This window comes from Sus scrofa, chromosome 2 (assembly GCF_054392235.1).
Source record: "Sus scrofa isolate SSC_HxYL_T2T_F1_AM1 chromosome 2, Sscrofa_HxYL_maternal_Yorkshire_Landrace_v2.0, whole genome shotgun sequence".
NCBI lineage: Eukaryota > Metazoa > Chordata > Mammalia > Artiodactyla > Suidae > Sus > Sus scrofa.
Window position 1 is genome coordinate 69,106,309 of NC_139384.1, and position 24,453 is coordinate 69,130,761.

Sequence of the window (24,453 nt, forward strand, 5' to 3'; positions counted from 1 at the left end):
CACAGCTGAGCGGAGTACCTGGTTTATTTCAGACATGGGTGAATCTCAGGACAGTGGCTGATGCTGGGCAGAGGGGGCGGGGCTAGAACTCCACCTTGCAGGCCGGGAAAGCCTCGTCCTGCATGGACACGGTGCTGTTGCTGCCCAACACTGTGATGCCCAGCGCCTGGTGCCGGGCGTGCGTCTCCTCGTACCACTCGTGCATCGCCACCGAATCAAAGGTGGGGATCAGTGTCACCTGTGGGTGGGACAGATGGACCAACAGTGAGGGGGAGCACCCTCTGCCCTCCTGGCCCAGCCTCCTGGCACCTGAGGCCCCTTTTGTCTGAGGCCTGGATGCCTGCAGCCAGTGGACAGCCTGTCCTTGAAGTCCCTTCTCTATCTCATGGCATCCAAAGGACTTCCATGAGACAGGACCACTTCAAGCTCCCCACCTGCCTTTCCACCGCGGCCATCCCCCCCTCTTCCTGTGCCCAGGCCCTCCACCCAGCTCCATGAACACACTAAGCCCGCTCTCGCCTCTGACCTTTGCCCGCGCATCGCCCTCTGCCCGGGATGCTCCCTCAGAGCGAGGCTCCTCCTACCCAAACTTGCCTCATCTGTCACCCTTCCCACGGAGACAACCCCAGTCCTCAGGGTCAATTCTCAAGTTTTCTAGCTGTGTAGACACCACACACACACACCACCCCTCCTCCTGGCCAATTCTCACAGCACTGGAGGTCAAGAGGCGGAGGTCAGGGGGAGATCACACCAGCCCCCCGCCTGCAACCTCACCCAGGTTGGCTGTAGACACACAAGGAAGCGGATATAACAGGAACAGAGTCCTGACAGCTGGGTGGGACTCCTACATTTGCCCTCATTGCCATGTGACCTTGGGGACATGGCTTAATCTCCTGAGCCCTACTCCTTCTTCGGATGTGGGCGAAGGTCACACAGACCTCACAGGGCTGTGCAGGCTCAAAGGAAAGACACTAGGAAGCCCTGACCCTGCCTGGTGCCAAGGGCCTGGCCCATGTCCCAGTGCTTTTTGCTGTCACTGAGACTGTGACATTCCTGGTGGTCACACACCTGGAGGTCCCGGTCCCATTGCTGCTTGCCAGCCAGGAGCGCATCCAAGACGGCCCGCATGCCCTCTTCCTTGTGCTGGTCCTGGCCGCTGATGACGTAGCAGAGCGCTCGCACCCGCCGGAAGAACTCCTCGTCCACCAGGCGGGCACTGCCCCCGCTGGGCAGGTAGGCCAGGTCGAGGTAGACAGGGGAGCCGGGTGGGGCTGCTGACCCTCCTGGCCGACTACCAGCTGACCCTGTGGGTGTGAGCAATGGGATCAGTCATGAGTTCTGGGGACAGGGAAGGGGCTGAGACCCAGGAGCCAGGATGAGGCTCCTGGTTCCACTTCACCTCTGTGAGTGAGTGGCTCCCTCCTTGGCAGGAGGCCTGATCTCACCATTTTACGGTTGACAAGCCCTCCCTGGCAGAGGCAGTTACTCAGTGAATCCTGCAAACACCCCAGCCAGACCCTCAGTGCCTGGACACAGACATCCCAAGGGCCTGGAGGAAGGGGCAACCAGGGAGGGCTTCCTGAAAGAGAGGGTTTGGGAGCTTGAGCCCCTAAAGTAGCAGCACCTGGAATGCTCTGCTGCTTCAGCAGCATCCATTTGTTTAATTACTCAAGGGACACCTATAAGGTATTTATCAAACCCTCCTGGGCACCACACCCTGGGGACATGGCAGTGACCAGGACAAAGAAATCTCCTTGCACTCAAGGGTGATGGGGAGCCAGAGTGGGTATGGGAAGGACGGAGATGCAAGAGGGAGATGCAGGATGCAGCAGCCTGGCTGGAGACAGGACAGCTGCTTTGGGGATCTTATTCATGGTCCTGAACATGGAGTCTGTGCAAGGGGGACAAGGCCACCACTCCTGGGCCAGTGAACTTATCAACTGATTGAGGACATAGCTGGGTCCTCGGCACAGAAGCTCGCCAGATGTTTGACATCTTAAGACCATAAATGGCATCTTAAGTTCATAAACGTCACCCAGACCAGGGCGTGGGAACAGAGGGCTGCTGCGGCATTTGAGGAATGAATGAAACCCCCAGCTTTGGGCAAGTAAGCATCCTTCACACATAACTGGGGACAGTGGCATTGAGGATTGAGAGGAGCCCCAGGAAGGGAGAGCCACCATGGCCATAGAAAGCAAGAGGGAGACAGGAGCAGGAGAGGCAGAATAGCAATGAGAAGATAAGGGGAGCATGGGCAGAAGCTGTGAGCAGGAAGGCACAGGTAGGGCAGGGACTTGCAAGCTATGTATGGCCTGCGGGCCAAGTACGGCAACTGCTTGTCTTTGTGAATAAAGTTCCCCTAGAATGCCCATTCGGGTACTTACTGAGCTGCAACTGTGCCACAACACCTAGCTGAGTCGCTGGGACAGAGACTGCCTGGGCTGCAAAGCTGAAACTATTTCCCCTCTGGCCCTTTAAGATGGGCTTTGCTGACACCAGTGTGGGTGGCTGGTTTATTAGCGCACAGGGAGCAGGAGATCCCAAAGGGCCAAAGATTGTGGCTTTTGAAAGAGGCCAAATGACCTGACAAAGAGGTCCTCAGATGACCCTTCAGCCTCTAGGTACCAGGCCAGTCCATGGCCCTGGGGGCCACCCCTTCTATTTCTCTGCCACTGTGCTGGGAACCCCTGACCTGCCAAAGGTCACTAGGGCCCACCAGGTGCCTCCCTTGGAATCTGCCCTGGAAACGCAAGAGGTGGTGGCTCAGGGAGGCACTGAGGCTAGAAGATATTCAAGAGACCAGGGTGGGAATTCCCGTCATGGCTAACGAATCCGACTAGGAACCATGAGGTTGCAGGTTCGATCCCTGGCCTTGCTCAGTGGGTTAAGGATCCAGCGTTGCCATGAGCTGTGGTGTAGCTCGCAGACGCGGCTTGGATCCCACGTTGCTGTGGCGCTGGTGTAGGCCGGCGGCAACAGCTCCGATTAGACCCCTAGCCTGGGAACCTCCATGTGCCATGGGAGCAGCCCTAGAAAAGGCAAAAAGACAAAAAAAAAAAAAAAAAAAAAAAAGAAGAAGAGACCAGGGTGGCCAGGAGCTGGAGCTGAAGATAGGCCATGCAGTGGGGGAGAAGCTGGAGATGCCTGTCAGCTCCTGGAAGGCAGGGCCACCTCAGGCAACTAGATCAGAGCAAGCGCTCAGGAAGCCAGGGTTATTATTACTAGCATCATTATTGTTGCTTTCTCCCAGCCCTCCCTTGGTAGTTCTAAACCCACTCTAGCTAATGCAGTGGCCACCGAGCTCTGGAATGCAGGGTCTGTGAGCAAAGACATGCTGAGGAGTTCCCGTCGTGGCGCAGTGGTTAACGAATCCGACTAGGAACCAGGAGGTTGCGGGTTCGGTCCCTGCCCTTGCTCAGTGGGTTAACGATCCGGCGTTGCCGTGAGCTGTGGTGTAGGTTGCAGACGCGGCTCATATCCCGCGTTGCTATGGCTCTGGCGTAGGCCAGCGGCAACAGCTCTGATTTGACCCCTAGCCTGGGAACCTCCATATGCCGCAGGAGCGGCCCAAAGAAATAGCAAAAAGACAAAAAAAAATAATAATAAAATAAAAAAATTAAAAAAAAAAAACAAAGACATGCTGGGAGTGCAAAACACATAACAGGCTCCCAGGATGAAGTGTGGAAAAGAGAAAAGGGGACTATCTAGTGGTTTTCTCTGTTGATCACATGCTGAAATATCATTTTGATGTGGTAGTGTGCAGAAAAGAATTAACATAGCAGGATTCAGGGATGATGGTACAGCAGGAAGATCCAGGACTCTGTCTCCCCATCTAGACAGTTGTACTGATAGCCCCTCTCTGTAAGTTTGAATCAACTTAACATGGGATGTAAAGGACTGCACATTTTTTTATTCTTTCCTTCTCCCTTCATTTTTTTCCCCCTTTTTCCTCTTTTGGGAGCCAGACATTTAAGAACTAGGACAATGAAAAACAACTGCATATATAGGGGTATTTAGAAAGCAACCACATATGCCCAGTGAAAGGTACAGGATCAGCAAAGACGTGAGAACATCTTACGTTTACATCTCAGACTGATCCCCAGCACAAAGACAGCCTATGATGACCAGACAAACAAACAAAAAAAGCCACAGCAAAGCCTGGGAAAGGGGAAAATTTGGACCTCCAGAGTTACCACATTATTAGATTCAAATATATAGTTTCCAACTGAAAAAAAATCGGAGTTCCCATCATGGCACAGCAGAAAAGAATCCAACTAGGAACCATGAAATTGTGGGTTTGATCCCCGGCCTCGCTCAGTGGGTTAAGGATCTGGCGTTGCTGTGAGCTGTGGTGTAGGTCGCAGACGCAGCTCAGATCCCGTGTTGCTGTGGCTGTGGTGTAGACCAGCAGCTGTAGCACTGATTAGACCCCTAGCCTGGAAATCTCCATATGCCATGGGTATGGCCCTAAAAAGCAAAAAAAAAAAAAAAAAAAGAAAGTGAACAGAGTCTAAGGGACATATGGGATACTACCAAAAAGACCAACATACACATTATTGGAGTCTCAGAAAGAAAAGAGTTTGAAAGAATCAGAAAGATTATTTCAAGAAATAATGGCCAAGGAGTTCCCCGGTGGCTCAGTGTTGGATCCAGCATTGTCACTGCTATGGTTCAGGTTGCTGCTGTGATGCAGGTTTGATCCCTAGCCCAGGGAACTTCCATATGCTGTGGGCATAACCAGAAAAAAAAAAAAAAAAAAAAAAAGGCCAAATCTCCACTACATGCACGCGCGCGAGCGCGCATGCGCGCGCACACACACACACACACACACACACACACACAATATACATATTTTTAACAGCTGCACCTGCAGCATATGGAAATTCCAGGGCTAGAGGCTGAATTGGAGCTGCAATTGAGGCCTATGCCACAGCCACAGCAACACCAGATCTGAGCCGCACTGGCAACCTATGCCATATCTTGCAGCAACACCAGATCCTTGACCAACAAGCTGAGCAAGGCCAGGAATTAAGCTCACATCCTCACAGAGACAACTGTTGGGTCCTGCTGAGCCATGATGGGAACTTCCTCTTCCCATATATTTTTTTCTTGATTGCGCCCATGGCATACAAAAGTTTCCAGACCAGGGATTGAACCCGTACCACAGAAGTGACACTGCTAGGTCTTTAACCTGCTGAGCCACCAAGGATCTCCGAGAAACTTACTATATTTGATAAAAGACGTGAATATAAATTTCTGAGAAACTCAATGAACTCCAACTAGGATAAACCCAAAGAGAACCACGAGACACATTATAGTCAAACTGATCAGAAATTCTTTTTGAGAGAAAGCAGTGAAAAGAGAACATTTATAGCTATAAATGCTTTTATTACAATGAGTACCTCAGATCAACAACCTAACTTTACAACTAAAGGAGCTAAAAAAAGAAAATAAATCTAAAGCTAGCAGAAGAAAGGAAATAATAAAGATCACAGCAGAGATTTTAAGAATAGAAAGAAAAACAACAAAACCAAAAGTTGGTTCCTTCAAAAGATTAACAAAATTGACACATCTTTAGCTAGATTTACTAAGAAAGAAAAAGAGAGAGGACTCAAATTAGTAAGATCAGAAATGAAAGTAAAGGAGTTCCCATTGTGCCTCAGTGGCTAACGAATCTGACCAGGAACCATGAGGTTGCGGGTTCGATCCCTGGCTTGCTCAGTGGGTTAAGGATCCGGCGTTGCGGTGAGCTGTGGTGTAGGTTGCAGATGCGGCTCGAATCCCGCGTTGCTGTGGCTCTGGCTCTGGCTCTGGCCAGCAGCTATAACTCCGATTTGACCCCTAGCCTGGGAACCTCCATATGCCTCAGGTGTGGCCCTAGAAAAGGCAAAAAGACAAAAAAAAAAAAAAAAAAAAAAGAAAGAAATGAAAGTAAGGATGTTACTCTCAATCCTATAAAGATAGAAAGCATTATGAGAGTACTATGAACCACTATACAAAAACAAACTGGATAACTTAGATGTACAGTTCCTAGAAACACAAAACGTACCAAAACTGACTCACAAATAGAAAATCTGAATCGATTTATAACTAGTTAGGGAGATAGGATCAGTAATCAAAAGCCTCCTGGGGAGTTCCCATCGTGGCTCAGTGGTTAATGAACCCAACTAGTAACCATGAGGTTGTGGGTTCGATCCCTGGCCTTGCTCAGCAGGTTAAGGATCCGGTGTTGCTATGAGCTGTGGTATAGGTTGCAGACTCGGCTCAGATCCCATGTTGCTGTGGCTGTGGTGTAGGCCAGAATTACCATATGACCCAGCAATCCTACTTTGGATTATACACCCCCCCAAACTGAAAGCAGGAGGGAGTCTCAAAGAGGTATTTGTACATCCAAATTCATAAAGGCATCATTCACAACAGTTAAAAGGTGGAAACAACTCGAGCGTCCATTAATGGACAAACAGTGTGTAGTCCATTCGTACAATGGAATATTCAATCTTAAAAAGGAAGTTCTCACACATGATACAGCATGGATAAAGCATGAGGAAAGTGGAAGAAGCCAGTTACAAAAAAACAAGTACTGGAGTTCCCGTCGTGGCTCAGCGGAAACAAATCTGAGTAGCATCCATGAAGATGCAGGTTTGATCCTTGGCCTTGCTCAGTGGGTTAAGGATCTGGTGTTGCTGTGAGCTGGTGGTGTAGGTCACAGACACAGCTCAGATCCTACGTTGCTGTAGCTGTGGTGTAGCTCTGATTCAACCCCCAGCCTGGGAAACTCCATATGCTGTGAGTGCGGCCCTGGAAAGACAAAAAAATAAAATTAAATTAAAAAGTACTGTGTAATAATAATAATATGATAATAACACAATCTTTAAAAAGTATTAGTTAATAATTAATAATATATAATAACAGCAATTATATCGATATAGACATTAATAATATTATTAATAAATAAAATAATAACAATAAATTTTAAAAAAAGGACCCCTATATAAGTTTCCTAGAGGGGTAAATTCAGAGATAGAAAGTAGAATGGTAGTTGCCATGGGCTGGGGGCACGGAGGAATGGGGAGTTAGTGTTTAATGGCGGCATGGTTTCAGTTTCACAAGATGAAAGTAGTTCTGGAGATAAAGGGTAAAGAGAGCTGTACATGTACTTAATACTACTGAACTGTGGACTTAAAAATGGCCAAAGCTAGTAAATTTTATGTTACATTTATTTCATCACAATTTTTTTTTTTTTCTTTTTTGGCCACCCTGCAGTACATGGAGTTCCTGGGCCAGGGATCAGATCAGAGCCACAGTTGTGACCTCAGCTGAAATGCTGGATCTCTAACGCACTGTGCCAGGCTGGGGATCAAACCTGTATCCCAGTGCTCCCAAGACACAGCCAATCCCATTGCGCCACAGTGGGAACTCCCTCATCACAATTCTTGAAAATTGAAGAAAGAAAAAAAGGTAGCAAGCCTGAGACTGTTACCCACAGAAAACAGTCAGATTGGGCCTTGGGGCCATCTGGGAACTTGGATTTCAGAAGGGTTCCCATCATTTCCCAAATTTTACGAGTGGCTCATGAGCCTATACTATTTGTACAGCAATGTAGTTTAAGCTATATACCTGTTTGGCCCTTTCTGGGGAGTCTAGAATTTTGGAATATGCCATATTGTGATTTATAAGAAATATATGTATATTTGGTCAGCCACGTTCCTGCCTCAGCTCCCAAAACCCTTGGAGTTTTCTCACCAATAAGAGCAATGGGAGCATCTTCTGTTATACTTGGTTTCCTGTCCTCAGGTCCTGAACCCACTTTAGAGCCATAAATGTGAAATGGGTGTCTTATTATTCATAATGAGCCCTTTCTACCACAACTGGTTTTATGTAAATGAAAGTAACTCTGGATTCCCTTCACGGTGGGGGCTGGTTGCCAGGAGAACCAGTTGTGTGATTAGAGGTTTTGAACTTTCAGTACTAGTTTCTGGGGAGGGGAGGGGCTTGAGGTTGAATCAATTGTCACCGACCAATGATTTGGTCAACCATGACTATGTAATGAAGCCTCTACGAATGCCCCAAAGGACAGGCTTTGGCCCTCTTGCAGAGAGCTTCCACATCACGGAAACAGAACACTTTATGCCACTGCACTGGCGCCCCAAGTTCCATGAGGACATTAAATCCCTTGTTCAGAAACTTGCCCTATGTATCTCTTCATCTGGTTATTGATTCCTATCCTTTAATATCCTTTTATAATAAATTGGTAATCTAGTGAGTAAATGGGTCTTCCTGAGTTCTGTGAGGTGCGCTTTCAAATTATCCAAACCCAATGAGGGGGTCACGGGTTTACAGCCAGTTGGACAGAAGCACAGGTAACAAACTAGACTTGCAATAGGGACTCTGAGTGGCAGAGGGTTGTTAGAACGTCCAGTTTATAGCCAGTTGGTCAGAAGCACAGGTAGAAACCAGGGCTTGTGAGTGGCATCTGAAGCAGAGGGTGGTCTTGTGGGACTGAGCCCTTTACCTGTGGGATATGATTCTATCTCTGGGTAGAGTGTCAGAGTTGAGTTGATCATGGACACCCTGCTGGTGTGCATAAGGTGCTTGTTGGTGTAGGGAAGCTTACACACACACACACACACACACACACACACACACACACACACACACACACACACACTGGAATTAGGACCAAGAAAACTTTTTGATTGGTGTCATAAGTGGGATTTGCTAGAATGGCCCTGGCTCACAAAAATATGTGGTTTTTGAAGAGGAAGGATAATAGGGCAGGGAATGTGGAATTTCTGATTAGTCACCCAGGGTACGAAACTGCAGCTGAACTGTGATTGATTACTGAAGGTAAAAGTTACCAATGAAATGTAGAACACTTAGGAAGTTGGCTCACTGGATCTATAAGGAAATGCAAAATAACAGGCAGCATGCTAACTATACAGTTTCCTGGGGTTATTGTTATCTGTCAGAGTCAAAATGAAAGTCAAAAGAGTGCTCATTTGGACTCTGCTGCTGAACCAAGCTCAGATTTGGGTCAATCTGGGCTTTGGTCATTAGCCTCAATGCAGCCCAGAGAAGGAAAAATTATGCAGAGGCAATAGGAAGTACTTCTAAGACCTCTGATCACCAAGAAAGTAGTGAATATAGGGGAAGGGGGAAGGCAAAACCAAGAAACATCTAAAACCAGGGGATACAGTGTGAAAAAACTGACTTTGATTTTGTGCATCAGGATCATCTGTCTCCTACAGAACCTTTACCAAAACTGACTGGGGACCGTGCCTTTGGTTTTGAATGCTGCAGAGCAGAACACATTTGGGTTGATGCAGGACCCACAGCTCACTACTGAGCAACCAGAGCCTGTTCTAGACATGCAGGGGGTTGTTCCTAAAGGAAGAGCCAGCCTAGTAGACTAGATAGGAGCCACTGAAAAGGGTGTCTACCCTGAGTAGGGGGATGACCCAACCCCCCCCAATAAATGCTGAGTGGGACACCCCAGATGAAGCAGCTGAGTGCTTCCTATACAAGCCAAGTGGGACTGGCTTTACAGTAACTGCAACATTCACCCACTGAATGCCTGTTACCCAGGTTACTGTAAATGCTGTGATTAAGGGGACCCCTATTGCGTGGGCCCCCCGTGTCACTTTACTGCTACAAAAGTGAACAACAGTTCAAGAAGCTTTATCAGATCTGCTATTAGAACTTCCTCTGTGAGTCCTACTGACATCAATAATATTAATGTAGGAGTTCCCGTCATGGCTCAGTGGTTAACAAACTCAACTAGCATCCATGAGGACATGGGTTCGATCCCTGGCCTCGCTCAGTGGATTAAGGATCCCACACTGCTGTGAGCTATGGTGTAGACCGGTAGTTGCAGCTCCAATTCGACCCCTGGCCTGGGAATCTTCATATGCCGTGGGTGCAGCCCTAAAAAGACACAAACACACACACACAAAAGAATATTAATGTAATTAAGAAAATGGAGAGAGACACAGGGAAGAGTCAAAGGACTTGACCTATCAGAGTGGAAGTCTTCAGATGGCTGTTTTTTTTTGTTTGTTTTTTGCCACACCTGCAGCATGCAGAAGTTCCTAGGCCAGGGATCAAACCCTCACCACAGTAGTGACTACGTTGGATTCTTAATCGCTAGACCACCAGGGAACCCCCAGATGGCTGCTGAAACATGGAATGAATAATGCAGACACTGATGGAGTTGAAATGGATGTTGATGCAGTGCTACCAGAGATTGGGTGGACATGTGTGACCCTCAAGATTAAAGGGCCCCAAATAAGTCACTATTTACCTTAGTTTGCAGGAGTTTCAAAAGCTGCAAGGGATAAATGAGGGAGTCTGGGATTAAAATATACTATTATATGTAAAATAGATAACCAACAAAGACCTACTGTGGTACAGGGAACTATGCTTGATATCTTGTTATAACCTATAAGGGAAAATAATCTAAAAAAGACTACATATATATATATAATATATATAATACACACATATATGTATAACTGAATCGCTTTGCTGTACACCCAAAAAGATCAACAATAGTTCAATAAAAAAAAATTTTTTTAAGCCAGAAGGCAAATATTATGATGAGAAACCAGACCAGGAATCCTCTGGGGTGATGATTAAGAAGATTAAGGTACAGACAAAAGTAGGACCAGCATTCCGGCCCAAGCCACATGCACTTGAGTGGATAAAACGGCCAGGAGAGAAGAGGAAACTTTCTTGGGACTCCCTGATACAGGAGCCCAAAGCATAGCGACTCAAACACCTGTTGGTGAAATCTTAGTGGGGGCCTAAGGTTAGATTGGGAAGAACTGGAGATGCAAATGTGGATATGATTAAGGTGAAAGTCTGGGTGAAAATTGGGCTGGATGAACAGATTCTGTGGTCACATCTCCTTCACGTGAATATATTGCCAGGGTGGAGATGATGTCTGACTGGGGATTGCTTCCTCTACCCAACACTGTGTAACAGAGGCAAGGAAGCCCACCTTCGGGCCAGTTTTAATTGGGGACACTATATGGGAGCCGCCAGAACTGCCTGTGCACACATAGGCAGCTAACTTAGAGCAATCTAGAACATCTGGAACACCTGGTGAGCAAAAAGAGATAACCAATTTAATAATATGCCAGAAATTGGAGTGCTGGTACCCACAATTTTGCTGTACCATGGTGCGGGCCTGCGAAAAAGGTGGATGGTTCATGGACACTAACTGTAGGCTGTCAAGGTTTAAGCAAGGTTGTATTGCCCATTGGCTCAGCAGTTCTGGACATGGTTTCAACCACAAAGAAAATGCAAGAAGGCTGCTACTCAGCGGAGACCTTGCAAATGCCTTCTGATTTTTGTTTTTTGCCTTTTAGGGCTGCATCTGTGGCATATGGGGGTTCCCAGGTTAGGGGTCCAATCGGAGCTACAGCTGCAGACCTACACCACAGCCACAGCCACATCAGGTCTGAGCCACGTCTGTGACCTACACCAGAGCTCATGACAACACCAGATCCTTAACCCACTGAATGAGGCCAGGGATCAAACCTGCAACGTCGTGGTTCCTAGTCAGATGTTTCCGCTGCACCACAACGGGAACTCCCCTTCTTCTCTGTCTTGATGTCAGTAAAGAGCCAGCAGCAGCTGACCTTTACATGGGCAGGATCGCAATTTATCTTTCCTGTGCTGCTACGACGGTATCTGAACTCACTGGCTTACTTGTCATAATTTGGTCAGAGCGACAAGTACTTGATGCAGGTCCCCAGTGTAAAAATACACTATACTGACTGCATTGTGGTGATAGCGGAAACCAAAGAACAGGCTAGGTCTGATTTTAAAGCAACAGTGACTCACATGACCAGCTGAGGTGGGTTAATAAATCCAGCAGAGGTCCTTGGGCCTGCCCAAACAGTAAAATTCTTGGGAAGAACCTGGGCGGTCTATTCTACAAGAGGCTAAAAATACACTGCTGTTGCCGCCCCCACCCCACATCCAAACGAGAAGCTCAGCGTTTGGTTGGTTGAATTGGATTTTCGGCTGGGAATACTGCTAGCTCCCACCTGCAAGGCTACTCGAAAGGAAGCTCTGAGTGGGGACTTGAATAAGAGCAGGTCTGAATTACGAAAGGCAGCAAGCCCTCTCAATGTGGCCTTTGGGCCCTGAAGACCCCACATTCAGACATGATGTGGGGAGTGTCTGCTACCCATACACTGCAGACTGGAGCGTCTGATAAAAGCCTATGGGCACCTCCCAGCAGTGACCATTGGGATTCTGGACCAGAGAATTCCAAGATGCTGCCGCAAGGATGTGGCATTTGAGAGACAATTATAAATGCGATTGGGCATTGAGATCACCTCGCTGACTGATGGACAGAAAATACCCATGTCTTGGGTGATGTTGGAGAAACACTCTAATAAGGAAGGCAGTGCCCAGAAGAGTTTCATGATAAAATGGAAATGGTTCATTTGGGAGCATGGTGCCAAGGTAATGGAGGTGGCGGCGGGGGGTGGGGGTGGGGCTGCTGTGTTTTGAGCAGGTAGCCTCTTTTCCTCTAGGATCGAGCTTGGAGCTGCCGGAACTGACTAGCACATGGACATGCCCTATGGACAGCTCTCAGCGGAACCACACAGAGCTGCATGCTTTATGGATGGTAGTTTCAAGAGGAAAGGATGGTATCCTGTTTGGGAAGGGGTCACATTAAGACCCGTGGATGGCCAGCCTGTCTGAAGGCAGCAAGAACAAACCAACTCAGTGGGTTAAATTGCTCGCCGTTTTCCTAGCAGTGGTGGAAGAACAGGGCAATGTTGTAAAAGGCCCTGTGTTTGGGTTATAACTGATTCCTGGGTTGCAGCCCATGACCTGGCTGTATCGTCAGCTGGATGGGCAATGGAAGCCTGGACTATTAAAAGGGATGCCTGCATGGGGCATGGCCCTATGGAAACCCCTCCAGGAATTTAAGCGGAGCATCAGAGGAGGACATGTGGTTGTCCATCAGACCATCAGAAGAACCAAGTTTGGAAGGTCACTGAACCATCAAGTGGATGTTTTGATGTGCTCCTTGAGGTGGCCACTGATATCCATAAATGAGCAGGCATGGGGGGGCTGCATGTGTTGCAAATGTGGTCTGCAGCCATGTAGAGAGGGGGCCAAACTTAGATACATTCTTCTGGCACCCTGCAAGGCACAAAATGCCAATAAGAACTGTTCTGTCAGCAAGAGAGAGAAACTGCAGATGGCTATGGGGGGAATTCCCTGGGAGGGGGGAGGCCGAGCACAGAGCTGGCAAGTAGATTACCTTGGCCCAAAGCCAGTAGCCTGAGATGGGAATGGGGGGCTACAGATGAGTCCTCACAGGAATAGACTGGGTTGCATACCTGATGGCAGATGCAAATGCTCAAAATATTATTAAAGGATTGGAACAGAAAATACTGTAACAATTTCAGCCACTGAGTTGCATTCTACAGACCAAGGAATGCGCTTTACAGCCCACATTTCCAACGGTGGTCCTAGAGGTAACGTGGACGCATGCAACACTGTGTTCCTTATCATCCTCAGGGTAATGGCTTAACAGGAAACTGGAATGGGCAGCTGAAATGTCTGCTGTCTAAAACGGGGGGATGAAGGCCTAAGAGGCTTGCCTTACATGCCTTCACGAGTGTGTGCTCACACTTAACATGTGGGGGACTCGGCAAGGGCCCCCACTGGATGGATTCCTCCATTGTTCTGGAGGATGTGGGGAAGTTGGGAAGGATGCTGATGTGACTACAGAATTCTTCCCCACATCCCATCACCTTTTTCCGCCTTGATGCAGTGGTCCCTGAAGCAGGGATGATTCCTAAACAAGGAACTGTAACTGTACCTTTTAACCTTTACAGGAGAATTCCCAATGGCCTGATGGGGCGGTTTGTGCCTTCATCCCCTCTGGCAAAGTTGGGGCCGACAGCAAATGCTGCTGGACTGCCTAGAGGGCCCGCTAGTTCTATACCCATGTAATCCTACTCTGTATAAGTGGCTCACAGAGGAGGAGGCACCTGTGAGCCTAGTTTCCTGCCAGGAACCTGGACCAGCACAGTGGCTGAACCCAATGTCTCTTCCAAGGGTAGAAAAGTGTGGGTAAGGAGAAATGACAAATGGAGAGAAGCAGAAAGAACAGCCGAGGGTAAAGGGATGAATAAGCGGGTTATGTAATGAGGGAAAGCCAACATTTTATTAATACCTGGAGGCTCAGAGCAAGAGAATAATATGACCTCTTAGCAGAAGCACACCAGACGCCAGGCTGAGTGAGACTAATGTGCCAAGAAAACCAGCCCTGCTTTGGGGACCCAACAGGGTTGAACAGCAGCCTGTAAACCTGAAGGGCCTCACTCTGAGAGACATTCTGGTCCTAAGATATATTGATGAACAAGACCAACTGTTAGTGATGAAATGGAATTCTAAGGATGTGTATCTTCTGACTGCTATTTTTCAGGCTACTGCCTACTACAAAAGACCGTCACTTGGGAAGGAATTTCCTAGAACTGCTTCCTACTGGGACTTCACGCTGGGTGCAGTGTATGGCTCCGAGCAGAGAGAGCTACATAATCACTGTGTAATTATAAATCTTGATGATCAAATGCTTAGAAGGGTCCCTGGTTATGATGGACAAAGTATAACGGCAGCATGCCCAACAGGCCACAGTATGGTATACATGGACACATGTCACCCTGTTTTTGTGGGTGGAAAACTTTTAATCAAAATAGGGAAAAACAGCAGGTCCCTGAAGGGATTAAATCTGGGGGCATCACACAGTGGCTCAGTTTCCATGGGCAACAGCTCCAACAGACACAAGGCAGCTCACAGGAAGCTTCGGGGAACATGCAGTCTAAATTAAATTACATCTAGGTGTGCTTACCATTCATTCAATGCTAGTCTGGGAATCCCACATTTTGGGGTGCAAAGCATGCATCCCAAATGCACCCGGGCCATTAGTACACAATGGCAACAAGGTCCCTGGTGGATTCAACAAGCCTGGCCCACAAGCCAGAAAGAACCTTAGGGTACATAGGTGCTGGTAGGTATCCCAGGACAAATGGAATTTGCTTTTCTATTCTTTTCTTCCTTTCTTTTTTTCTTTTTTGTCTTTTTAGGGCTGCGCCCGTGCCATATGAAGTTTCCCAGACTAGGGGTCAAATCAGGGCCGCATCTGCCGGCCTATGCCACAGCTCACGGCAACGCAGGACCCTTAACCCACTGAGCGAGGCCAGGAAACGACCCTGGGTCCTCATGGATACCTGTCAGACTCGTTTCCGCTGAGCCACAACGGGAACTCCCAAGTGGAATTTATTTTTAATGAGAATCAGCATTCAGAGGAAAAAGATTCACTAGAATAGGCAGATTAGAGGCACTTCTCTTCCAGGTGGAAGGCAAAGGAAGGGAGGCCGCCGGGGAAGAGAATGAGGTTTCAGCAAAGTGGGTCAGGCAGACTCAGTCCATAATGCTGGAGAAGCTAGATCCCAGCGTTGGGAAGGGGCCTGCCTGCGCCCTAACTCAGCAAGGCTTCTGGGCTATTTTAAAACAAACAGAGGCAGAAGTAGCCTCGGGGCAGCAGCCCTCAATCCTAGCTGCCAGGCTCAGGGGCAGGCACACACACCTACAAGAGTGTTAGGGCCCCCCCCACCCCAGGCTTATACAAGTTCTCTGGGGGCATCTGTGATTTACAGACACTCTGACCACCCCTCACCCCAGGAAAGCTAGAAATAGAACACATCCTGCAGCACAGTTAGTAGGGGGAGGAATATTCTACGTACCACTTGTGTTCTTCCCACAGGAGGGAGGTGGGCCCTGCTTTATAACACAGACTCTTCTATAACCAGACTCTGGTAGAAGCCTGTGAGCTGAGGCAGGGTGACCACCTTTGTCCCTGGTCACCTTGGAACCCGGAGTTAATTGAACGGAGGCCAACTGTCACGACCTCTGTCCTTAATAACATCTGGGATGTGGGCAAAGGCAGATTCTATTGGGAAGGCAAAGTGAACACCTCTGTCATTCTTACTGATTTGTTCTGTAATGAAACAGAACTGTACCATGACCATGGTATAATACAGTACAAACTTGGCCTTGCTAAGATTCAACCTGATGTGCATGGGTCCTATAATACTACTGATACTGCCAATCAAATGCACTGGGAGACTGAGCTAAAGCCTCCTCAGGATGTAATGCCTGTGGGAAATGCCTGGCCTGAGGAGGAGCTGAATCTGGCTAATCACCTACTGATTTCTGTGCTAAATAGTTGCACACAAGTTTACCATATGGAACAAGTAGCAGATGACATTTTTCTTTAAATCGACCTCTACCCGACACCAGCTTCTCCAAATGTCAGGCCTATTTGTGTTGGTACAATTGTTCTCTCTGTTCTACAGATGTTGCTGCAAGTGTAACTGCTGTAATAGGTATGATTGTTTGGCTGTAAGGGGTCTGTTTCACCGGGGAGCAGACTGTGATCTTGTGATTTACAAGAAGGAGATATATTTGGTCATCCTTAGATGTATTTGGTCTTCTTCCACAATTCCTGGCTCATAGCTCCCCAAACCCTTGGAATTTCCTGATCAATAAGAGCAATGGGAACATCTTTTGTTATATTTGGTTTCTCGTCCTCAATTACCAAAAACATTTCAGGGCCAAAAAGGTGACACAAGTGTCTCATTATTCAAAACAAGTCCTTTCCATCATAATCGGGTTTATGTTAATGAAGGTGACTTTGGATCCCACTCCAGGCTGGGGCCTGGTTGCCAGAACCAACTGTGCGAATAGACGGTTGGAACTTTCAGGCCTTCCCTCTATTTCTGGGGAGGAGAGAGGGGCTTGAGGTTGAATCAATCACCACAGACCAAACATTTAGTCTACCATGACTATGTAACAAAGCCTCCATAAAAGCCCCCAAAGGACAGGCTTTGGCCCTTTTGCAGAGAGCTTCCACATCAGAGAAACAGAACGCTTCGTGCCACCGTGCAGGGCCCCAAGCTCCATGTGGACATAAGATCCCTTGTTCAGAACCTTGCCTTATATATCTCTTCACTGTTCCTATCCTTTAATATCCTTTAATAATAAATTGGTAATCTAGGGAGCAAATGGGTTTTTCTGAGTTCTTTCAGCTACTCCAACAAATTAATCAAACCCAGTGAGGGGGTCATGGGAACCTCTGATTTAGTCAGTTGGACAGAAGCACAGGTAACAACCTGGCCTAGTGATTGGCACCTAAAGAGGAGGGCGCTCGTGGGACTGAGCCCTTTACCTGTAGAATGTGGTTCTGTCTCCAGGCATACAGTGTCAGAATTGAGGGGAACTGTGGCCTACCTGGCTAGTGTCTAAAAATTGGATCCAGGAACACTTTCTAGTGTGAGTGTGAGGCAGAGGGTGCTTACACGACCAGGCCCAATAGAAACCCTGGGCCCTGAGTCTCTAAGGAGCTTCCCTGGTAGATGGCCCTTTCCACATGTTGTCGCAGACACAGTGCAGATCTCAGGGAATGCACCACGTGGTACGTGATTCCACGGGGAGAAGGCTCCAGAAGCTTGTGCCTGGTTTCCCTGGGGCTTCCCTCCATGCCTTTCCCTATGTTGATCCTGCTCCATATCCTCTGCTGTTACTAAATTTAGCCATGAGCATGACCACACACTGAGTCCTCCCAGCCAATCATAAAATCTGGGGGTGGTCTTGGGAACCTCGACACACATGGGTTTAATAAAATATACTATTACAATATAACTTCACCTGGGAGTTCCCAGTGTGGCGCAGCGGAAATGAACCCGACTAGGAACCATGAGGTTGTGGGTTCGATCCCTGGCCTCGCTCAGTGGGTTAAAGATCCAGCCTTGCTGTGAGCTGTGGTGTAGGTTGCAGGTGCAGCTCAGATATGGCGCGGCTGTGGCTGTGGCATAGACCAGCAGCTATAGCTCCAACTGGACCCCTAGCCTGGGAACCTCCGTGTGCTGCAGGTGCAGCCCTAAAAAGCAAAAAATAAAATAAACTTCACCTGTTTCCGTAGCTTAACATGGCTACGGAAAGAGTCACCATGATGGATGTGCCCCCATTACTTTTCCATTGAGAGTACTGCTTGAGCACCTTGGAATTGTAAGAGCTTAAACAGTCAGGCTAGTTTCCATTTGATAGGAGAAACTGAGGCCCACTGGGGGTGGGGGGTGGGGAGGAAGAGTAGCTAAGACCACACAGCAAGTAGGGAACAGGAGGACTTGGGCAGGGAGCCCAGTGCAGGACTCCAGCCCCCAGGCACTTACCAGATGAACCTCGAGTGGTCATCTTGGGGACCGAGGGCTTCCTTGACAGGGGTGCCCGACTTCCTTTGTCACTGGGCTCGCTCCGGGCGCTGAGTGGCCGACTGGCCCGGTCCCCACTGGCCAGCCCCTTGGTTTTGGCAGCAGTCCCTGCAGTGGCTTTGGGGGCGGCAGTGCCGGGGCTGGGGCGAGTGAGGGGCTTCCGGGTACGGCTGAGGCCCTCTCTCAGCCGAGCCTGCTCCGGGGGCAGCATCTCAGGGTCCACCATGCAGATACTGGGTGGGGTGGGTAGTGGTGGGGGGATCTTGAGGGGATCAGGTAGTGGGTCACGGCGAGGGACTCCAAAGCCCTCTGTGTCCTCATCTGAGTCCGCGGTTCCGGGGCCAGCAGGCAGGGGGTCCGAGTCAGAGAGGGTGGGCAGGGACTCACTGACGGATGTGGGTGGCGTCTCCTCGGCCCCTGGAGCGCCTGCCCGTTCTTGGGACCGGGCGCTGCTGTCATTGGAGCTGCCAGGAGATACGGGTGCCGGTGCCATGGGCACGGCCTTGCGGTGCTCAAACTCACATGGTGACACCAGGCACAGGTCCACATCATGCGGGGAGGCTGAGCGCCGCACCCGAGGGCCACAGAGTGGGAGGCTCAGCCCGGCTTCGCTCGAGGTGGCAGGCGGTGGAGGGAGCACCTGCTCAAAGGAGACGGAAAGGGACTCGTCCACCTCTGTGGAGTGTGGGGAGCCCACCTCAGCGGGTAATGAGGGCGTGGTCACTGTGGGGGAGGCATCTGGCCCTGCCTCTCCACCACGCAGTGGGCTCAGTGACAGTGGCCCACAGCTCTCAGTTTGGCCCTGGTGGGCTCCGGCAGGAGAGGGCGAGCACGGCTGGGGGGTGTTGGTGGCCAGCAGCAGCTCCAGTGTCTTCTCCTCCAAGCTGCCGCCATCCTCCCCAACCGGGCTCAGCCCCAGCTCCAGGCTGCTCTCCTGGCTGGGGGTGGCCACGAGCTGAGGGGCTGGGGAGCCACAGGCTTCTGTGGGGGGGCTGGCCTCTCCACATCGGAAGCTGGGAGGGCTGCGGGGCCCATTCTCTGCCGGTGGGACACCAGGGCGTGGTGTGTTGGGTGCTCTGCGGGGCTTGGGAGCAGCTTGGGCACCCGCCTTCTTGCTGCTGACCACAGCGGAGGCCGTCCGGCGTACCTCCCTTGGCTCCCTTGCCCGAGGGGCACTCAGCTTGGGGTCCTTCTTCACCTCCCGGGGGGGCCTGGCTTCTTTTTCAGCCCTGCGAGGGGCCTCGGCCCGCGGGGGCTCCTTTCGGGTCACCCCGGGGCGCTCCTGGGCAGGCCTGGAGGGCACCGTGGCCCGGCCCTCTCGCCTCAAGCTGTCCCGGGAGCCGACGCTTTCCTTGCTCTCAGCTCGCCGAGGCCCTGCCAGGTCCTGGGGGGTCACCACAGGCTCCCGCAAGAACCCCAAGTGCTGCAGGCGGACCAGGCCATCCAGGAGGCGAGCAGGAGGCGTGCAGCCAGGGAACAGCACTCGTACCACCTTCTCAGCGGGGCCTGCTGGGTGCCACACCAGCAGGGCGCACACGGAGGCCAGTGTGTGGTCAGCAGCAGCCGAGGGTGGGTGCAACACGTACATGTCCAGCCGGCCCACACCCATCTTCTGGAAGAGCACTGTGGGCTCGGCCGGCAGCGGCCCGCGGTGCAGGGGCAGGGGTGTGATCCCCAGCTGGGCCAGGAGACTCAGGGCCAGCTCTGCCTCGTCCTCGCCACGCACCAGCCGCGAGGCGGCCGCCCGGGCATTGAGAAACACAACCCCCAGGTTGGGGGAGATCAGCCTGCGCAGCCGGTCGTCCCCGGAGCCCCCGCCAGCAGCTGCCTCATCGCGCTCTGCCAGCTTGCGCCGCAGCAGACTGTTGAGGCCAGGGAGGCTGTCGGCGCCCGCGTGGGTCACCAGCACGGCATCCACCCGGTCGAGGTGCCGCACCAGCTTCCAGAAGCTTGACTTGGGGTTAGAGCCCCCGTTGACCAGCACGGTGAAGCCGTTGACAGCGAAGAAGGCAGCATCCCCGAGGCCACCAGGGAAGATGTAGCAGCAGGGCCGGGCGAGCCGGAGGAAGCCCACGGAGGCCGGAGGCTCGAGCAGCTCAAAGGGGGACGGCAGCTCCAGCGACTCAGCCACATACTCCAGGAACTCACGCAGGCCTTCGGAAGCCGGCAGGTGCACGGGAGGGTTTAACTGCAGCTGGAGCACGCCCTGGAGGCCAGACACTTCAGGTGCCAGCTGGGCCCAGTCACCGAAGGTCGGACAGGTGATGGTGAGCTTGGGCGGGTCCACAGGTGGGGGTGTGGAGGCCAGGAGATCCCGGATCTGTAAAGGGGGGATGGTGAAGGGGGCACCTGGAGCCAGGCAACAGCCAGCCCCTTAGGGAGACTAAGCAAAGACAGCCCTGATCTGCCTTGTGGAGCTGGGAGCAGCTTTTGCCCACCCTTGTTGCCCTCAGGACAGAACCCAGTGCTCGCCACAGCCCAGGAGAGGCCATGGTCCTGCTTGCCACCTGTTCCCCACCTGCCCTCCCCCATCCTCTCTCACTCTCCCTGCCCCAGGGCCTTTGCACTAGCTGTTCTCACCTCCGAGAGCAAAGCTTCCTCCAGGAAGGCCTTCCATACGCCACCTTGCACCCTCACCTCTGTGTACTGGTTCTTATTTCACCATCACTATATTACTCACTACAACATGAAAACATGGTTGGCCAGAGGTTTTTTGCTCATTTGCCCCACCTAGACTAAAGGGTCCAGAAGGGACCCCATCTAGTTCTGCCCCAGATGGGACCTAGAATCTGGGGTACCCCTTGAGGCCTCTGGAACATCTGCTGATCTACGGGCCCAGCCTCGGACCACACACTGTAGTGAGTAATGGGACTGGGCTCTGACAACATATGTTGTCACTGTCATTCCACAGGGGAGGAAGGGATGTTGCTCAGTGGGGACAGCAGGTGACTGGGACCACTCAGCCCAGTGGGGAGAAACCAGAAATCAGAGGCAGGATGGGGAAGGGATGGCTTACCTCTTTGTCCCCCAGGACCTGGAGGAAGTGGCGAGGTGAGAAGCCCCCCGTCTGTAGCAGCAGTTCCCCTGTCTCCTCCAGGCATGGCCCAGCCAGCACCAGCAGCTTGTGAGAAGCAGGGTCCAAAAGAAGATTCCGGAGCTAAGGGAGGAGGAAGTGTTCAAGGCCATATTCTGTGCATTGAGATAGCCAACACCCCACTTCAGGGTCGTCCCCAGCCCCAAATCTATATATAACCACTCACTCCTGTCGCCCCAACATCCTAGCCAGTGCTAAACTAGAAGCTGAGATTGTAGCCTATGGGCATCCTGCTGGTCTTTGTGTACCCGCCCCCACCAACTCCTGCTCAATCTAGAAAGCCCAGCTCCAATGCCCCCTCCTCCTGGAAGCCCTGATGCCCCAAGCCCACCCCTCCCACTGGCCCAGCCCCAATGCCACAGGGAAGAAGGTACTGTGTCTGAGTCTGTCTCCTCCAAAGCTCCTTCAGGGAGCGTTTTTTTGTTTTTTGTTTTTTTGGGGGGCCTTTTAGGGCTGCAGCTGCGGCATGTGGAAATTCCCAGGCTAGGGGTCGAAGCGGAGCCACCACTATCAGTCAGCCTATACCACAGCCACGGCAACATTGGATCTGAGCCGCATCTGCAATCTACACCACAGCTTAGAGCAACACCAGATCCTTGATCCACTGAGCAAGGCCAGGGATCCAACCCACATCCTCACAGATACTAGTAGGGTTCTTAACCCTCTGAGCCACGATGGGAACTCCCAGGGAGCACTTTTGATCAGAGGAATCAATCTGCACAAGGATCTCTAGATCTGGGGCTCTATCTTGTTCATCTTTCTCATGGAAAACTGAGAGAAGAGTGCAGATGTCCACAAGTCAGAAGTATTAAGAAATCAATTGAGACAATTACTGGGGTCCAGAGGGAACACATAGGATGCAAACATCAGCCAGGTCTTGCCTTCCCACCTCCAGACCTTCCCTATCCCATCCGTTCCTCCCAAACTCCAACCTTTTCTGATTCTACCTGCTCCCATCACCAGCTCTGAGAAGGGAATAAACTGAGGCTGGTGCCATCACGTGAGGCTTCCTGGGGGAGGGGCACTGCTGCTGGGTATCAGGAGCAGGACTTCAGGCAATATGAAGTCAGAGGACAGGGAATGGTGCCCACCCCAGCAGCCCAATTCCCCCAGGAGCCTACCGTTTCCTACCTCGTCACATAGGGATTTGTCTGATGGATTCAGAAGGACCAGCGTCTCCAGGGTATCTCCACGGTGGTGCAGGCTCCGCTGGCCTACGGGGGAATCAGGCCCTGTGAGTGTGGCACTGAGCCCCATACGTGGGGGTTAGGCTGTCCTGGGGTCAAGCTCTGCCTCACTATGTGACCCCAGGCAGCCACAAGCCCCTCCAGGACTCTGTTTCCCAGGAACCCCAGCCAGGGGGTCATCCTGGGATTAACAGGCATGTGAGAGCTGCAGGTCAGGATGAGGCAAGAACAGGAAACCCGCCTGTGGCAGGCCTCGTGCAAACACCAGTGATGACAAGGCCTCTGCTGCTTGAGGCCCCAAACTGCAGCTGCCAGCCCCTTGGGGGATGCCGAGGTCACCTTCATTTTATAAACAAGGAGACTGAACCCAGGGAAGTCCAAGGAGGGGACACCAGGAAAAGAGTACAACATTGGCAAGGGCCCTGAGGCATGATTGAGCTCTGTGTGTCTGAGGATCAGGAAGTGGCAGGTGGGGTTGGAGCAGGGGGTTCTGGGATCCAAAACTTTGTCTGTCCCCTAGAGCCCAGATATATTCCAAATATGAAGCAGCACCGGGCTCTGGGTTTGGAGAGGCAAGGATACTCCACTGCTGGTAACTTTTTTTTTTTTTTTTTTTTTGGCTTTTCAGGGCTGCACCTGTGGCCTATGGAAGTTTCCAGGCTAGGGGTCGAATAGGGCTGCAGCTATGGGCCTACACCACAGCCACAGCAATGCCAGTTCTTTAACCCACTGAGCAAGGCCAGGGACCAAACCCACATCCTCATGGACACTACTCGGGTTCATAACCCACCGAGCCACAATGGCAACTCCTGCTGGTTACCTTTTATCAGTTTATCACAGGCTTCTTATCACATACGGATATTGCCCCATCAGGTGTGGAAATTAAGGCACAGAGAGAGGAAGTGCCGCCAAGGTCGCACAGAGCAGACAGGATTTCCAGTCCCCTTCCCCCCATAAAGTGAGGGTCAGGAAGCCACCAGGAACTGCTGGGACAATGAGGCGACAGACACTTCCTTCCCCTCCTACAGCAGCCCAGAGGTGACTCAACAGGCTGGCTGAGGCAGGGGGAGCTGCAGGCAACAACAAGGCCCTGCCTAGCAGCTGCTCTGTTCACCCTGGTCACCCCAAAATCCCCAGAAAGCCACAGGCAGTATGGGGCAGGTGCAGGAATCTCGACCCCCTCCCCAATCTTGTTTTCTCAGCTTCCCGTCCATTAAGTATCTACTGTGTACCTGGTCCTGTGCAGGAATCAGCCATAAACCAGACACAGTCCCCGCCGCCCAGGCCCATGTTCCACCTTCCAGTCCTGCTCAGCAGCCCCTCACTTTCCAAATGTCCTGTCCCTTCACCCGGACCCTTCCCTCCACCCTACACACCCGCCCCAACTGCCTCTCATCCAAAAAGACCCTCCTCATAGGTTTCCCTGCCCCCACACCTGGCTGCTGCATCTGTCCAATGGGGATAAAAACACAAGTTCTTGCCTTGGATGGGGTGAGGGGGTGATGACCAAGGGAGTCAGTTCTGGCTCAGAGCCTGGCCCTGCTCTGCACTCAGTAGACCTCTGCTGTATTATTTCTGTGGTTATTTACAGCCATAACCCATCCCCATGCCTGCCACACTACTGGCACTCAGAGAACATCTCCCCAGTGAATGAGCAGAAGGGGAGCAGGTGGGGCATGCAAGGTCCCCAGCCTCACCTTTCACAATGTTGGAGAAGGTGGCCGAGTGCCGGGACACGAAGACCTTGAGCTGCTCATTGAGGCTGCAGATGCCAGAGTCAATGTCCCAAGACCGGATGCCTGGTGAGGAGGATGGGGAAGTGAGGTGGGAAATCGGTTGGGCTCCCCAGCCCCTAGAATATTTCGCT

At 51.1% G+C, this 24,453-nt stretch overlaps 1 protein-coding gene and 1 long non-coding RNA gene across 11 annotated transcripts in view; both read right to left on the reverse strand.

The window, feature by feature from the left end:
* Nucleotides 1–6: 6 nt before the first annotated feature.
* The window catches only part of MAP1S (microtubule associated protein 1S), a 40,060-nt gene continuing 15,613 nt past the window's right edge, over nucleotides 7–24,453 (reverse strand). For 5 of the 10 annotated variants that reach the window (XM_021079065.2, XM_085009338.1, XM_085009337.1 and 2 more), the window contains 6 exon segments: nucleotides 24,284–24,385; nucleotides 22,531–22,613; nucleotides 21,322–21,462; nucleotides 18,267–20,625; nucleotides 1,069–1,304; nucleotides 7–238 (listed from right to left, as the gene is read on the reverse strand). In XM_021079065.2, coding sequence (XP_020934724.1) covers nucleotides 83–238; nucleotides 1,069–1,304; nucleotides 18,267–20,625; nucleotides 21,322–21,462; nucleotides 22,531–22,613; nucleotides 24,284–24,385 — 3,077 coding nt within the window. In that variant the 3' untranslated portion in view covers nucleotides 7–82. 10 annotated transcript variants of the gene reach the window in all.
* On the reverse strand, nucleotides 7,204–15,221 carry LOC146405440 (uncharacterized). The gene is made up of 2 exons (XR_014836624.1): nucleotides 11,542–15,221; nucleotides 7,204–9,807 (listed from the first exon to the last, which is right to left on the reverse strand). It is a non-coding gene; the product is annotated as an uncharacterized LOC146405440 (long non-coding RNA).